Genomic DNA, 16,462 nt, shown 5'->3' with positions numbered 1-16,462 from the left:
AAAAAGGTGCTCCTGGAAGAATGGCTTCAGATAGACCGGGCTCACCCACACTCCCGCCTGGAGAAGCAGCATGCACTTGGTTGAGACATTCAGCAGGGAGACTTCCAACGTGGGAGTCACGCTGCCTCCTCGATGCTGTAATCTAGGGATCCTGATGGAATTTTTATCTTATTCCCAGAATGGGGGAAATAGGGAAGCCAAGATCCTCTGGTCACTTGGTAGGACTGGCTAGATGACCTAGTGACCCTGAGAGAGTGTGTGTTTATGTACACAGTGTGTATGTGTGAGGATGGACTGCACTGTGCTCCCTAAAAACATGCTGGGGTCATGATCCTGTGGCTGTCATCCCACTGGGGAATAGCTGGCCGTTTAGATCCATGAGGCCACGCCAGTGGATGGTGTGTCTGACCCCTCATCACACCGAGTACTATAAAGAGCGTCATAGACCTACAATGGGGTGAGATAAATAACGAGATAAATGTCCTCTGATGAGCGATCTCCAAAGGACCAAGGATTGTTGACTGACTGCCAGAAGCTGAACTAGGACAAACAAGGACTTCTGCCCTAGGGCCACGTGCTAAATGTAGGGTGCTAGCTTCCCGAGTAAATGGGTATCTCCTTTTTTAAGGTATGCTAGTGATATTTCTGTTACCACAGCACCAGAAAAGTATGTGTGTGTTTGTGTGTGTGTGAGTGTGTGTGTGCGTGTGTGAGCGGGATCTACGGGTTGATTCCCAGTAGGCCACCATGAGAGTTGCTATCATGCAGAACGCATTGGAAGGTGGATTGTTGCAGATGCAGTTAGGTTAGTTTGGCATCCTGCCATTTGATCTGCCTTATGAGCCACTTAAATTTGTTCTCGTGTTTAATGTTTTCTGCTTTCGTTTCTGTTTTACTCTGTAATTGTTAGTTTAGAAAAGTGCTCTTCTGCATATGAAAACCAGGATAGGTAAATCTATCGAGGAGGAAGTAGATGAATGGCTCCTTGGGGTGTGTCATTGGAGGCTGGGGGACTGGTGAGCGAAGAAGGATGAGTACAAGAATGAAGAGAATGCTCTCAAACTGACAGTGGTGATGCGCGTGCAACGGCTGTAGAGGTGGATGAACGACTGAATGGCTAGATATGGAACTAGATGCCCGTGGCACTGATGTTTTAAAAGACCATTCTGAGCAATGGCTTTGAAGGAAGAGAACGTCCTGCCACAGGCTTTGGAGGAAGAGACGCCTTCCTGAAGGTAAAGGTACTGACTCTTCGCATTTTCTCCTTCACGGATGACCCAGAGGTTCAACAAGGCTACACTCTGCTCCAACAAGGAGTTCGGGTTCTCCACTCGGATCCTGTTGATGTCTTCCACACTGAACTGCAGCTCCCGGGCCAATTCTGCAGGCAAAGAACCGAGACCAGATGTGAGCCAAGCCCTAGATCCCGGCCAGCTCTGCTCCAAGCAGAGAGTGGGGACCTGGAGGTGGGAGGGGCGGGGGTAGGGTGAGGGCAGTACAGGGAGTTCAAGAACAGTTGGTCTTTGGACTTGGTATTCCTCACGAAGAAATGCTAGGTGAGATACCGTCACTTCCATAGCCGCGTCCCCAGAAAACGGGGTGTGGGCAGGGCTGCTCAATAAATAGCATGTTGCATGAGTGAAGGGAGGGATGCCCTTGCTCTCCAGCCCTCAGATTCGAGAGAATGAGCCAGGAGTCAGCGACTGCTCCAAGGTCACAGAGCAAGTCCGCAGGAGAGCGCGCAGTGAAACAAGCCTGCTGACGCCCTCTCTAGTGCACCCCCCCTTCTCCCAAGACTCCGAGGTGAGAAGACCACACTCAGGTAACTCCGTGTCTCTTCAGGGAAGGCATTATTTACATTTAAAATGAAAGCACAAATTGCCATCTAAATGGAAGGGTGGCTCTCCCGCCCACCTTGGAGCCTTTATTGTTATCTTACAGGTAGAAAATAGCATCAGAGTCTAATTTCAAGGAAGAGGGAGAAGGAAAATAATAGCGTGAAGGGCCAAGAAACGCACACACACACACACATACACACATACATACACACATACACACATATACACACACACACATACACACACATACACATACACACACATACATACATATACACGCATACACACATACACACATACATACACACATATATACACACACATACACACATACATACACACATGTACACATACACACACATACACACATACATACACACACAGACACACACACATACACACACAGACACACACACAGACACACACACATACACACATACACACACATACACACACACAGACACACACACATACACACACACAGACACACACACACATACACACACATACACATACACACACACATACACATACACACACATACACACACACATACACACATACACACACACACTCACACACACATACACACACACATACACACACACACACTCACACACACACACTCTCACACACACACATACACACACACACTCACACATACACACACACATACACACACACATACACATACACACACACTCACACATACACACACATACACACACATACACATACACACACATACACACACACACTCACACACACACACTCACACACACACTCACACACACAATACACACACACACACACACTCACACACACACATACACACACATACACACACTCACACTCACACACATACACACACACTCACACACACACTCACACACACACACACACTCACACACACACACTCACACACACACACACACACTCACACACACACATACACACACATACACACACATACACACACACTCACACACACACAGACACACACACTCACACACACACAGACACACACACTCACACACACACACTCACACACACACACACTCACACACACACACTCACACACACACATACACACACATACACACACACTCACACACACAGACACACACACATACACACACAGACACACACAGACACACACACATATACACACAGACACACACACATACACACACAGACACACACAGACACATACACACACATACACACACAGACACATACACAAAGACACACACACACATACACACACACACTCACATACACACATACACACACACACACACTGAGTGGATCCTGTTTCCTGGTGGCCCATGTATGTCTGAGCAGTACAGTGTACCTGGGGGTTTTCCACTTTTCAATGATTTTTCATGGCGCCTTGGATGGACTTGAACCAGCAACCTTTTGATTAGCAGTGGAGTTCACCACCCAGGGACTCCTAAGAAGCAGCGATGGTTATGGTTTAATGATGGAACTATCCCTGTGCTTCTGAGAATGTGTCCCACTGCCTCTCAGCAAGTGCTCGCTGTTGTTATTGTTAGGTGCCATTGAGTCAGCTCTGACCCATAGCAGCCCCAGGCACAACAGAAGGACACACTGCACGGTCCTGTGCCATCCTCACAATTGTTCCCATGCCTGAGCCCATTGCTGCAGCCCCTGTGTCGATTCATCTCATTGAGGGCCTTCCTCTTTTTCACCGCCCCTCCACTTTACCAAACATGCTGTCCTTCTCCAGGGACTAGCTTCTCCTGACAATATGTCCAAAGTATGTAAGATGAAGTCTTGCCATCCTTGTCTCTAAGGAGCACTCTGGCCTTACTTCTTCCAGGGCAGATCAGTCTGTCCTTTTAGCAGTCCTTGGTACTTTCAAGATTCTTCTCCAGCGCCACAATTCAAGTGCATCGACTCTTCTTCGGTCTTCTTTATTCAGTGTCCAATTTGCAGAGGAGGCAATGGAGAACGCCAAGGCTGGGGCCGGGCGTACTTACATCCTCAAAGATACATCTTTGCTCTTTAGGCCTCTAAGGAGGTCTTGTGCAGCAGATTCACCTAATGCAATACATCTTTTGACCTCCTCTTGATTGGCTGCTTCCATGAGCACTGACTGGGGATCCAAGTAAGACAAATTCTTTACAGCTTCAACCTGCTCTCCATTTATCATAATGTTACCTATTGCCAAGGTTTCTGAATTGTGTCTAAATTGACTTCCACTCATTTAAAAGGTTAACCAGAAAGAGGGGGCAAGAAGTGAGAACTGAGTTGTAGGGTAAAAAAAACCCCAAAATCAAGTCGATTCCCACTCATAGTCACCCTGAAAGACAGGGTAGAACTGCCCGTGTGTTTCTGAGACTGTAACTCCTAATGGGAGTAGAAAACCCCATCTTTTCCCCATGTTATCGGGTAAGAGGTTGAATAAAAAAACATTGTGACCATCTTGGTCTTTAACTTTATGTTTTGCCCACCTGCCCCTGTTCATGGAAGATCTATCCCCATTGTGGATGGGGCTTCTGGTAGACTTCAGCTACAGTCAGAACTTTTAATGAAAAGAAGTTGACTTTCTCTGTTCTCCCCTCCTTTCCGTCCACAAAGCCACAGTTCGGGGAAAACGGTGTATGTGGGAAAGGGAGCAGTGGGCAAGCATCCAGGAAGTCAGGAGATGCAGTTTTGTCCTGTGTGTTGGTTTCTCTGGGCTCGGTCATTAACTAGCTACACAACATGGTCACTCTACTTGGATGGGTTGCAGTCTTCCTATCTGCAAACTGAGGTGGACTAGATCAAGCCCAAAGTCTCCCAGAATCTGAAAAGTTGATGATTCTTTCCCACAAGGGGAAACCAAACAGAATCAAGGAGAGAGGGGCCCTCCTTCCCTCCGTGCCCAGAGCTGCAGGCGCAATAGACTGACGGAGACCATCACAGATCAAGTCCACAGCAGAGGGCATAAGAGAGGCCCAGAAATCCTCAGTGAGGTACATAAAAGATAGTGTTTTAACACCCCAAATTCCTGGACTCACCTGCCCAGCTGAGGCCAAGGTGCTCTGAGATAATAGCCATTTTCATGTCTGCTCGGTCAGTCTCATTGAGGAAACCTGGGGAGAAGCAGGGGATTTCATTTAGGAGCCTGGCCGGACACAGCCTTGGCAGAGGGCCTAACAGCTGGTAATGTCCAGGCCACCTGATGGGCCCAGAGTACCCTGGGTTGAGGGCTAATCCTGGATGGGCCAGGTGGGACCCCAGTCCAAGGCTCAGCACACTGCATCTATCATGGGCTAAGAAGGTCCACAGCGCCGACACAGCCCCTGCTAAGCCAATGGCCACCTAGATGCATTCTGACTCACGGTGACCCCTGTGTGATGGAGCAGCGCTATGTCCTACGGGGGTGCCTGCCCTCTTTCTGGAAGCAGGTTGCCAGGCCTTTATTCTGTGCTGCTGCTGAGCGGGTTTGAACTGCCAGCCTCAGGCCAGGCAAGCTCATACCCTTTTCATTACCCTGGGGCTGAGAGCGCTGCCAGGAGGCGGGTAGGGATTGCCTTCCACAGCTTCCTGGACAGAGAGGGACCGCTTGTCGCGAGAAGGAGGTGCGTTCGTACCCACTGTTGACTCGCTGAGGATGCTGTATCTCAGGGCTAGGGGCGTCAGCGTCCTCCTCCTCTCGTCGGCTCCGCTACCCTGCAGGAGAAGGGAAGAAAGGCTGTGGTGGACGGGGCCTCTGAGAAGGGGATTTGAGCCCCAAAGCCAGGTGGTTGGGGATGAGGACCGCAGATTTGGTACACAGGAGGCTGTTTCTTGGGCTGCACAAGAAGCAGCAGCGTGGAGAAAAGGGGGAGTCAAAGAGGGCTGATGTAGCTCATAGAGTTAACAACAACAACAACAACAACAACAACAATGGCAAGTTTCCGCAGGCATCTACCAGGTGAGGTCCTGTGCTGTAGCTGTAACTCAAGTTCACGGCCATCGAGTCGTGGACTCACAGCGACCCTCTAGGACAAGGTCGAGCTGCCCCTTGAGTTTCTGAGACGGCACTCCGTTCTCCCGTGGAACCGCTGGTGGTTTCAAACCTGGGACCTTATAGTTAGCAGCCCAATGGTAACCACTAGGCCACGAGGGTTCCTTTGGAGTACCTGTGGAGTCTGCACCCATCTGAGTCTCATTTCTTGGGTGAGAAAGCTGAGGACTGCGAGGCAATTGCCCGGGGTCACCCAGCCATAAGGAGTGGAGCTGGGGGCTGGAGTCCTATCTGTTCAAAAGACCCAGTTTTGATATTGGCTCCAGGCAGCGGGCTGAGGCCCGGGCAGTGTGGGGAAGCACCCAGCGGCTTGCCCAAGGTCACAGGGGTGGAAACGGAAGCTGACTCAGTGTGGCTCTCCAAAATAACAGGGAATGTGAGTAGGAGCAGGCGAATTCAACCCCGCTCCGCTGCTCGTCCCACACGGAAGCTGGATGATTAGAAAAGCAAAAGCAAGAGACAACCATGGTGGGGATGAGAGCCCTCCCAAGTCCTGCTGTTTTAGATGATAACTTTGGTGCTCTTACCCCAAACCACCGCCTTTGGGTGGTCTGACTTTGACCCCAGGCAACCCTTCAGGTCAGAGTAGAACTGCTCCTAACATTTCCCGGTCTACATTTCCACGACGGCACCTTTCTCCCGCGGTGGGTGTGAACCGCCGACCTTGCAATTAGCTGCCCGGTACGTCATCCACCGGGCCACCGGGGACCCTTGAGAGCCTTGCAGGTTTCAGTAGATGAACATACTTGATCAGGAGTCTCTGGTTGAGCTCACCATACTGGTTGTCCACACACAGGGCTGAGGACACCGGGTTCCCTCCCTTTGAGGACCCCGCACCCTGGGGAAGATGAGCCAGTAGATGGAAAAGAACTATGGTAAAGGCGACCAACTGGCCGGGTCATCTTGTGCAAGTTTCTGGAGCTGTGTCTGAGCCTCAGAGGCCTCAGACGGGGGATACCAGAGAAGACGAATTTAAGGTTCCTTCTAGCCTTCCCATCCCAGAAAGCTCAGGGTCCACCTGTAAAGAGCGACAGTCTCAGAAACCCACAGGGGCAGTTCTACCTTGTCCTGTAGTGTTTTGATGAGCTAGAAGCCCTGATGGCAGTGAGTTTGGTTTGGGCTTTGGTTACGTTTTCCCTACTAAGCCACAGAGAGATGTCTACAGGAGACCAAAGCACTTTTCTGTACCCCCAAAGAAGCGTGTTGGAAACGCTCCACTTGAGGGGCCTCCTGGGGGTGGGGGCTATGCAGGGGGCTCACCTTGGTGCAGGGAGGCATGGTGATGTTCAAGTGGCAGAGAATGTGCTGGCTGTCCTCATATTTCATCGCCTTGCGCAGAAACGACAGGGACCCTCCTGGCTCTCGACTGCTGTCTCGGACCTACAAGCAGTCACACGCAAGATTCAGGAAGCCATCGGGCAGGCCGCCAGGTTTAGAGAGCTCCACCTCCCCCGTTTCCCCACCCAGGCAAGGAAGGGTCAGCACCTTGACAGGGATGGCCAAGCGGTTCTCCCGGAAGGACTGGAAGTGGAAGCTCCGTTGCTGGGCAGCTTTTTTGACTGGCACCAGGTTCCCAGAGAGCTCCGCAAACAGGGACATTCCTTCCAGAACCTGTCCGAAGGGAAAGAGCAACGACAATCAGGTAGGTTTACCAGGTACACAGCCTTTTCCTACCCAGGATACACCTGTTCTACAGCTGGGGCTCAGAGGGCATGCTCTGGGAAATTCTCCTGCTGTGTTGGAAACATTCTTTCCCAGCATGCTTCCAAGATTTTCTCACGAGATCTTCCTGAATCTTCCCTTGGGAAGTTGGTCTGGGCTGCTATCGCGATACTCTAAACACCCAGGTTTGGCAGAACTTGGCTTCTAAGATCCTGGATCTGTTTTTATTCTTATCTCTAAATTTCTGATTTCTGCGTACTGCTAGGAGGGCCATGATACATTTTAACTTCACCTATACGGAGGAGCCCCATGGCATGATGGTTCCCCATGGGGCCATGGGGCTGCTAACTGCAAGGCCTACGGTTCGAAACCACCTGCCGCTCCTTGAGAGAAAGACAGTGTTTCTACCCCTGTCAACAGGGACCGTCTCAGAAACTCACAGAGGCGGTGCTACCCTGTCCTGAAGGGTCAGGAGGAGCGGGCATCGACTCAGTGGCAGTGGAGTTTGGTTTGGGTCCCTAAGAGCTCACTGTATGCCATGTCTTATCACAGATCACATACGTGCTCAGATGCAAAGGAGTTTCAAAAAGTTCGTGAAAAAATGGAATGACCAGAGCAAGGAATTTTCCCACAAACCATTTGTAGATTCCTCTCTTTAGTCCTTGGTTCTTAAGGGTGTTTCTCTAGAGGGGACCCAGAGTCAGCATCTAGAAACGCGCTCCTCCACAGAGGTTGGAGTCCCAGTGTACACCAGAGTGCTGCTGTCTCAGGTGTGATGGGAAGAGGGAGAAGGGCCCGCGAGTGCCCGGGAACGAGGGGAGCAGGGAGCGGTACCTCGATGTCCCTGCTCCGGGCCACCTCGATGAAGTTCTCGTGCTGCTCCAGGGTCTTGTCCACCTTGTCATCTGTCATGCAGTAGCAGCGCAGCCGTCCTTCTCGGGGGTCGTTCATCTTGGCAAAGATGACAAACTTGGCCATGTAGGGCACCGCGGTCAGCTCCTTGTACAGCAGGGTGGCGAAGTTCACGGCCTCGGCCGTCCGAGGACAGTCTGACAGCCAAAACCTAGAAGGGGAAGACTCGTTCTCAGCTGGAAACCCCGGGTAGAGAACAAGCTGAACACTTGGCTGCTGACTGCCAGGTTGGAGGCTCAAGTCCCAGAGGCAATCTACTTCTGAAAAACCAGGCCTTGAAAACGCACTGGAGTGCAGTTCTACTCTGACGGACAGTGACGGATGGACAAACAGCCACCGGTTTCGTTATACAGCGTGTTCCTCGATGCCCGGTGGGGAGCTTCCCTTCCACCCTGTGGGCCCCTCGTTCTCTTGCTGGCTCAGGAGGCAGTGAAGGAACCCGATTGGGCAGGCAGGCGCATGAGGGATGGCTACCTACCGGCATCCACCTCCAAGCTCCGGGGTCTGGGAGCCACCAGTCTGGGCTGAGGCAGGGCTCACCTGGCAGAGACGTTGGTGGTGAAGTTGGCACACTCATTGGCATACACCAGCTTGGTTGTGCCAGTTATATCTTCCCACTGGGCTTGATCGGTTCCCCCTGCAAGAGGCATAGGAGTGGGGCCAAAGGCTCATCTGGTGGAGGCCCCTCTGAGCCAGGGCTCTGAGCACCTGCCTTCTCCCACGCGCCCCTTTTCCCACTAGCAGTTGGCACACCCCCTTCTCCTCAGGGTCTGGGGCTACAGCCTCATCCCTCCATGTCTTCCAAGAGAAGCCAGATCTCTGGTGTGTGCAGGAGGGGTAGGGGTGGGACAGCCCCATTAGAGAGCGAGCAGATGGTCGGCTTCCCCTCCTGGGGCCTGCTGGAAGGGGCTCTCCCACAGAGAAGTCAGGCCTTGGAGGCGGGTGGACCAGCTCACCTATGACACTGCAGAGCAGGCGCAGGCTGGTGGTGTCCCCTTCCCCGCTGTCACGAGGGTTGTCTGTCCAGGAAGGTGGGAGTGGAATCCGAAGGCCTATGGGGCGGTGGAACTTCCGCCGTCGAGGCTCCACAGTGACAATGGGGCTGAAGGTGGCCTGGTTGCCCAGGAGTTTGGTGACTAGCTCATCGGGAACGGGCTGGGCCTGGGGGACGCCAGAGGGAGGCACTCAGCGCCAGAGCAGGAGGGGCGCCCGTGGGACAGGAGACAGGCCTGCGTCCCCCAGGGGAAAGTGGGGCCTGTATGACCACGGGCAAAGGCTCTTCTCAGAGTCTCTGCCCTCCTAGTGTTCTTGTCCTTGGGTCTGGTTCCCATATCTCTTGGTGGCGGGTGCTCAAAAAAAAGAGCCTGTGGGAAAGTCCCGTTCTCTTTTCATCCCGTTTCCCACAAGCTCTCTGATGCTCCCTGGTACGCACTGTGCTCATCACAGGGCCTGACACCACGGCCAGCGTGTTCTCCATTCTCCTTCTCCACCTGGCCTGGCCCTGCCCACGCCCATGCCCAGGCAGGCCCCCAGGCCGGATCTGACATTCCCTCCCCAGGGCACAGCTGGGCACCACGGGGTCATGTGTTCCCTGGGCCCTTTTGCAACTGGATCGCCTCATCTCCACCCCGCTCAGTTTCCTTTGGCATCCAGCTTTCGAGACCCGCTCTCTCAGGGGACTAAGCAGGGTGTCAGGGGGGTGGAGGTAGGACGAGGGGGGCTTGGGAACCAGCAGCCATCATCCTGAGAGCTCAAAGCCCTCCCACCCTCCACGCATACCCAGCTGGCCAGGGAGCGCGTGTCACCTGCAGGGCCAGCTTCACTCTCTTGGTGACAGCATTTTCTGGGAAGGTGGCCTGCACCAGAGGGACCAACGTGCTCTTCAGGGAGCCGCCCTCGGGGCCGATGGTGTCGTAGTCCTGGCAGAGGCGGGACATGATCACGAAGTACAAGGGGAAGTCGGTGGTGATGATTCGGCAGACTCTCTTCTTCTCCAGCTCCTCCAGGCTGCCCAGCTCTGCAAGCACAGCCAGGCCCACCATCACGCTGTGTGCCCCCACCCTGGCCTCAGCCTGTGCCCGCCCGCCCGGGGCCAGGCGAGTAAAGGAACTGAGGGCTGGGTACCCACTGGGGTGTCCCCGGCACCTCAAACTCGACCAAAAGGGCCCTTCCCAGCTAGAGTCCTCAAAATGCCAGGCAGTCCCACCCCCACCCCTGCAAGAGCCCAGGCCGGAGAAGTAGCAGCCCCAGTCCCCTCTGGCAGGAGCAGGAAGGGACACCCTGGCCCGGGAGCCGTGGCTCCTCACCTTCGTCCATCCCGTTGAGAATCTGACCCAGGTAGCTTTCCCCGTAGCGGTTCTTGTGCTCCCTCCACACGGAGCCATTTTCACTCCGCAGAACCACCAGCTCCCTGTCCCCGCGGCCGTGGGAGGCGAAGTGGGGGATTTCCACGATCACCGGGCTGGGGGCAAAGCCAGGACAAATAGTGGGGGCGGTGGCAGGGGCTCCTGCAGCCGCAGTGGGGATCCCATCCACCGGCTGGTCCCTGTAGTGGTATGCCAAGCTTTGGGTGCCTGGGACCTTGCCCAGCTTCTCAAATGACAAGATGGAGGGGGTGGGGGAAGGAGGAGTGGGGGTGTCTCAGCCTCCTTTCACAGGGGGAGGTCCGTCTGCTCTCGGCCACAAAGCTTTCCTCGGAGACTCAGCACAGAGGCTGCCCTGATCCTGGACACCGGTCTGACACCCTTACACAGGGGAGCTAAACCTCTGGGGCTCAGCATCCTCGCCCATCACCTGGGGGCACCAGCATTTACTTAGGAAGGAGGACTTGGGAGGCTCGTTGAAAAGGTGAGCCACAGCCCCTCTTCCTGGTTCAAACCCTGACGTGTACAGCTCAGGAGTTATATGTAAATTCGACGGCTTTCAGGAAGTACAAGGTGGGAGGCCACTGCAGCTGCTTTACCAAGGCTGCCGGGCACAGTGGTGGGGCAGGGAGGTGGGGAGGGAGGGAGGGAGGTGGGGAGGGAGGGAGGGAGGCCCCCCCGTGGAGTTCCTGCCTGGAATACTACACCTGCTGTGTAGAAAGGGTGAAAGAGCTCCGAGTGCAGGCCTGTTTGGCTGTGGAGAAGGTGGGGATCAGTGGCCTGGGAGCCCATCAATCTTGTTTTGGGGGCGCCACTGCAGGGGCAGCCATCTAGTCAGATGACTTTAATGCTCTAACAGTGGGCCTCCTTGGAGGCAGGCTCCAGAGCTACCTGGAGCCGCCCAGCAAGACTGAGGGCCAGGATGCTCCGCCAGGACCTGAACTTGGCCGCCTCTAGGGAAAGGCGGCAGCACGGGTCTAAAGCTTCAATCTGTCTCCCTGTCCGGGGCAGCAGAGCAAGGCTCCCCAACACCCAGCCTCTTCCCCCTAGCCCCCCCCTCCACCCCCACCCAGGCCCTGCTGCAGGGGCAGGCCAGGAGCAGTCTGGAACAGCTCTCACCTCAAGAACTGCACCCCGGTGGGCCCCAGGGCAATAATCCTGCTGGCCAGGCCCTCCTCCTCGGCCAGTGGGGGCGGGTTGCTCAGCTTCTGGGGCTTGACCAGGCGGCAGGTGATGCGTGTGGGGGCCGCGCAGGTCCGAGGTGGGATCACAACCCGCAGGCCGTTGTGGCGACTTCCTCTCATGGAGCCTCCCCGGGCATCCACCATGAAGCTCACCAGAAACCTAGGGGCACAGACAGACCGACCCACAGTGGGCTTTCCACAGCCCTTCGGAAACAGGGGAAGCTGGTGGCCCAGAGCCTGATGCATCCCTTGTGCCCACCGGGCGGTGACTCACCCTGTGTGGACCGGGCTGGCCACGGGGCTGATGTTGTCTGAGGTCTCTGTGGCCGGGCTGCTGGGGATGAGGGAGTCTTCGTCGTACTCTTTAGATGCCTGAGGAGGAGAGGAGAGTCCCCCCAATCCTTTTGCACCCTGGGCTGAGGAGGCTCAGAGCGCCTCGCTGGTCCACTGGAGGAAGGACTCCTGCTCACAAATCCACTAAAGCTTCCACGGCAGGGCATCCTGAGCACCTGCAGGGAACCGGGCTCTCTTCTACCTTCACCACCTCTCCGGGGCTCAAAATTCAGCAAGCGAGCTTTGGATGATCTTGGCAATCAATGGACGAGTCCCTACTCGGTAACTTGGATTTGCCCAATGGGGCCCTGCGCCACCCCTTTCTCTAGCCAGGCCTCCCTTAGAAACCTCCCCTCTAGACAGATCCGTTTTCTCCTGAGAGCTTGCCCTAACCCACCTGGGTGTGACACCGGGCACCCCCACCTAGGAGCGATTTAATGCCGAGGATGCGGCCTATGCAGCCCCTGAGCAATGCCAGTGGTCAGTGCACGCGGCTGCTAACCGAAAGGGCGGTCATTCAAGGCCACACCGAGGTCCCTGGGGAGAAAAGTCTAGCAATCCGATTCTGAGATGTCAGCCACGGAGACGTCTAGGGAGCACAGTTCTACTCTGACACACGCCGGCCATCGGGATTGGGCGGCTCCTTATGCTATAGACACAGGAGACCCGGGAGATGGAGAACACAAGACCCTGGTCCTCAAGGATTGTTGGCATTTCCTCATCTGTGAGACGGTGTATTTCCTAGCTCATGGGAACACTGCAAGTCCGGGGACACAGACCCGCCTCCCCCAGGGCCTTAGACCTCACAGGGAATCAGGAAATCCAGCAGGGCCTCAGTTGTGCCCCACCCAGTCCTTTCCGGGTTTATTCTCAACTCTGCTCGCCTTGTGCTTTCCAGAATGTACTGCATGTGAGGCTCCTGAATTAGTCCAACCCCAGCCGATGGGCTCTCCACAACCTCCTCTGAGCTCTCCCTCCTGAATCCCCAACAGCTTTATTGGCATATAATTAACATATCATCCAACCCAATAATTCAGTCACCTCGAGAAGAGTCATACAATCATGATCACAATCCAGTGGAATTTTCCTTATCTTGAACTCTTAAAAGGATTCACACCACACAATTTCACTCTTCATTCGTCCCCGCCCTGTGTTCCTTCCTAACTGGTTTCCTGAACCTGAGTCCACTCTTCCCAGTCAGATCACACATTCCTAGGTACCAGGTGTTAAATCCGATCGCTACCCTCTGTTTCTGACAGAACCTAGGCCCATAAAGGCTACAGACTAGGTCATGTTGCCTTGGGCTAATGACCAAGCAAGAACGGAGGGGAAAGATTTGGTCAAGAGACATGATACAGGTCCCTCTGGTTGGGTTCCTCTCCTCTATCTCATTGGCCGAGCACCCAGAAAATAAGCCCCAGCACTAACTGGGTCATATTTGACCATCTCTGCCCAAATGCCAGCTGATGACACTGACCTTGACCCTTAGGCTATATTTTCACATGGCAGAGCTGGTAGGTTCCAAAGCTGGCCTCTCCCCATGTGCCATTTTTGGGCCCAGGGCTATGCTGTTGCTTCCAGATATATACCTCTTGGATGACAAGGGAGAAATCAACCTTAAAAAGGAAACACACCTGCCTTGGGTCAGCTAGCCAGGAGAAAGATGAGGCTTTCTACTCCTGCATGGGGTTCTCGTTTGTCCCCTAGGGTTGCTCTGAGTCAGCATTGACTCGTCGGCAGTGAGCTTAGTTTCGGGTTTAGCTCTCAGCTTCAGAGCAGTGGTGTTTCATGTTTGGGGGAATGATACCATTGTACTGTTTCTTTTTCCCCTAAAAACTTCCCTTATCCTGGAAAAAATGTGCCAAATGGTATAGCATGCAACCAAAGGGGATTCAATTGTTCTAAGGCCTTCGTGTGTCTGCGTGTGTCTGATTCCAGACGCATCCTGGGCAGCCACAGTATAGGACACTAGAGTCACAGAGCCCCACCTTAGCAGCAGCTCTGTGACATCACTATCGTATCTGTACTGATCTTGAAGTTCCTACGAATGCCTTCAGTGAGGTGAGGCAGACATGGCTCCCTTTGTGCAGACATGACAGAAAACCACAGAAGGCACATGGCTTACCCAGAGCTCCACAGGCTCCCTCCGGAGCCTGTCTCTGGCTTGTCCACACCTCCCTTGGTGGGGCTTTCTGCCAGCACCATGGCCCACCGTCCCCATACGAGCCGAAAGCAGGGGCTCAGGGGTTATGGTTATAAGCTCATGGGCTTCAGAACCAGAACTTCTGATGTGAGTTCTCAGCTTCAGTGAACTAGGCGAACGATCTCTCACATGACCCTTAGGCCCCTGACGCTCATATCATGCATGTCTGGGATCATAATAGTCACGCTGGTTCTCATCAGCATTGGGGGTGGGGTACAGAACACACAGAATTATGGGTCTGACGAGACTGTGCAAGTACTGAGTGCTTTTGATGGTCAGTTCCTGTCACTGCACCCGGCAGCCTCTCCTGCCACCACGGTCCCGGCACCCTCATGCTCTGCAGACGGGCTAAGAGGGAAACATGGCTTCTTACCTGTTCTGGCTCTTCAGATCTGATCAGCACAGTCTCAGGTGTGACACAAGGAATCCTGGGAATGGCTGGAGATTCCACCCTGTGTGCCAGGAAGGTTGGGAAGTCACAGGAGTGGCCCTTCTAAGCGACCCTTGTCTTTCCTGGAAGGCCTAAGCAAAACACTTGGGTATCCCCACGTCCATCTGTCCTCATGTCATTCTGAGCCCCTGCCCTAGTGCATGCAGCACGATGATGTCTCTTCCGCATGCTGCCCATCCTCTTTGCCTCACCCACAGCCCTCCAGCTTCCCCCCTGTGACCCCAGAGCTCAAAGGTTTTCCAAGACTCCACTGAAGGACCTGCTTGCTCCATGTAGGATTCTCCTGACCACACTCATCATCCCTCTGCTCACAGGAATCTACTGCCCTGCACCGTTACATGACCACTTGTTGTGTGTGTGTGTGTGTGTGTGTGTGTGTGTGTTGCTCCCACCAGACGGATCTGGACATTCTTTGTAGTCAGAAACACAAGTCTTGCGTTTCTTTCCAACGGATGTTCAGAAAATACTAACTGATCAGCTCTGCTTCTAGTTCCATTTCCTGCTCCTGTGACCAGAATTGTTTCATATAAGCCACAGGACGGAGCTGGCATGCTTCTATCTGTACGCTGTCAAAGAATTCAGATGTAGTCACTAAAAATCCTTGTGGGCAAATGGACCTCCAGTGGCGGAAGTCTCAACAGGCACACGGAGAAGGGAGAAAGGGGTTCCCGGCAGACCCACATCCTTGGTGGGTTTTATCTCGCATGGCTCGAAGCCTGTGGCCAGTGTTTGATCTTAACTGGTCCAGTGTGAAACTGGCTGGCGAGAACCTGAGAGTGTGTGATGATGAGAGAGGAAGAGAGCGATGGGGTGGGGGGTGGGGGCACTGCGGGAGAGAGACTTGGACGAAGGATCTGGGAAGGTGTGTGTGTTAGGGGAGGTGCTCCCAGGTGGCTCACTGTCAGGGAGCTCTCAGTGTCCCCTCTCTGACCCCAGGCACAGAGCCAGCCTCTTCTGATACAAATCTGGACCCAAGGTCCAACTGACCCAGCATCCTGTCTTTGTCAAAGCCACACCTGACCTTCCAGCTACTTTTTCTGGCTCTGGAGACCTTGAGCCCTAGGGGTAAGCCCTGACCCGCCACCGCGTAAGCGCTTCTTACACTTGGTCAAGCTTAGGCACAAAGTCCAGCAGCTCTTTCTCTCCATCTGCATCCCGGGAATCCTGCTTCTCCGCTTTGGAGCCGACAAGTTCTTCCCCTGGAACCACACAAGTTGCAGTGAGCGACAGAAGGGAGATGTCATAGTGTCTCTTCTTTGTCTTTGTTTGTTTAAAAGGACATTTCCCCGGTCCTCCTCCCAACGCTTGGACCCGAGCAACAGAGGAAGGTCTCTGACGCCCCTTTGAGCGAGGATGGGCTCTTGGGCATTAACTGTGTCCAGCCCTGGGGCTCCAGTCCTTGTATCCAGACCCAGGCAGCTGGCTCCTAGCATGTAAGTTTGTCCCGGGGCTTGGTAAGGGGGGAAAAAAACAGGAAGAACTTTCTGAACTTGACAAG

The 16,462-nt window shown here is 54.0% G+C and overlaps 1 protein-coding gene across 1 annotated transcript in view; it reads right to left on the bottom strand.

Annotated features, from left to right (window-relative positions):
• ANK1 (ankyrin 1) overlaps positions 1-16,462 on the bottom strand; it is a 287,181-nt gene that overhangs the window by 35,666 nt on the left and 235,053 nt on the right. The window contains exons 24-37 of the mRNA XM_075556616.1: positions 16,067-16,163; positions 14,887-14,965; positions 12,252-12,349; positions 11,913-12,137; positions 10,737-10,891; positions 10,236-10,447; positions 9,387-9,591; positions 8,971-9,067; positions 8,353-8,581; positions 7,342-7,467; positions 7,117-7,236; positions 5,441-5,519; positions 4,865-4,939; positions 1,250-1,381 (exon numbers count right to left, since the gene is read on the bottom strand). Coding sequence (XP_075412731.1) covers positions 1,250-1,381; positions 4,865-4,939; positions 5,441-5,519; positions 7,117-7,236; positions 7,342-7,467; positions 8,353-8,581; positions 8,971-9,067; positions 9,387-9,591; positions 10,236-10,447; positions 10,737-10,891; positions 11,913-12,137; positions 12,252-12,349; positions 14,887-14,965; positions 16,067-16,163 — 1,929 coding nt within the window. The remainder of the gene's footprint in view (positions 1-1,249; positions 1,382-4,864; positions 4,940-5,440; positions 5,520-7,116; positions 7,237-7,341; positions 7,468-8,352; positions 8,582-8,970; positions 9,068-9,386; positions 9,592-10,235; positions 10,448-10,736; positions 10,892-11,912; positions 12,138-12,251; positions 12,350-14,886; positions 14,966-16,066; positions 16,164-16,462) is intronic.

Source organism: Tenrec ecaudatus, chromosome 8 (assembly GCF_050624435.1).
Source record: "Tenrec ecaudatus isolate mTenEca1 chromosome 8, mTenEca1.hap1, whole genome shotgun sequence".
Taxonomy (NCBI): Eukaryota; Metazoa; Chordata; class Mammalia; order Afrosoricida; family Tenrecidae; genus Tenrec; species Tenrec ecaudatus.
This window is presented reverse-complemented; position numbering and strand designations above follow the sequence as displayed.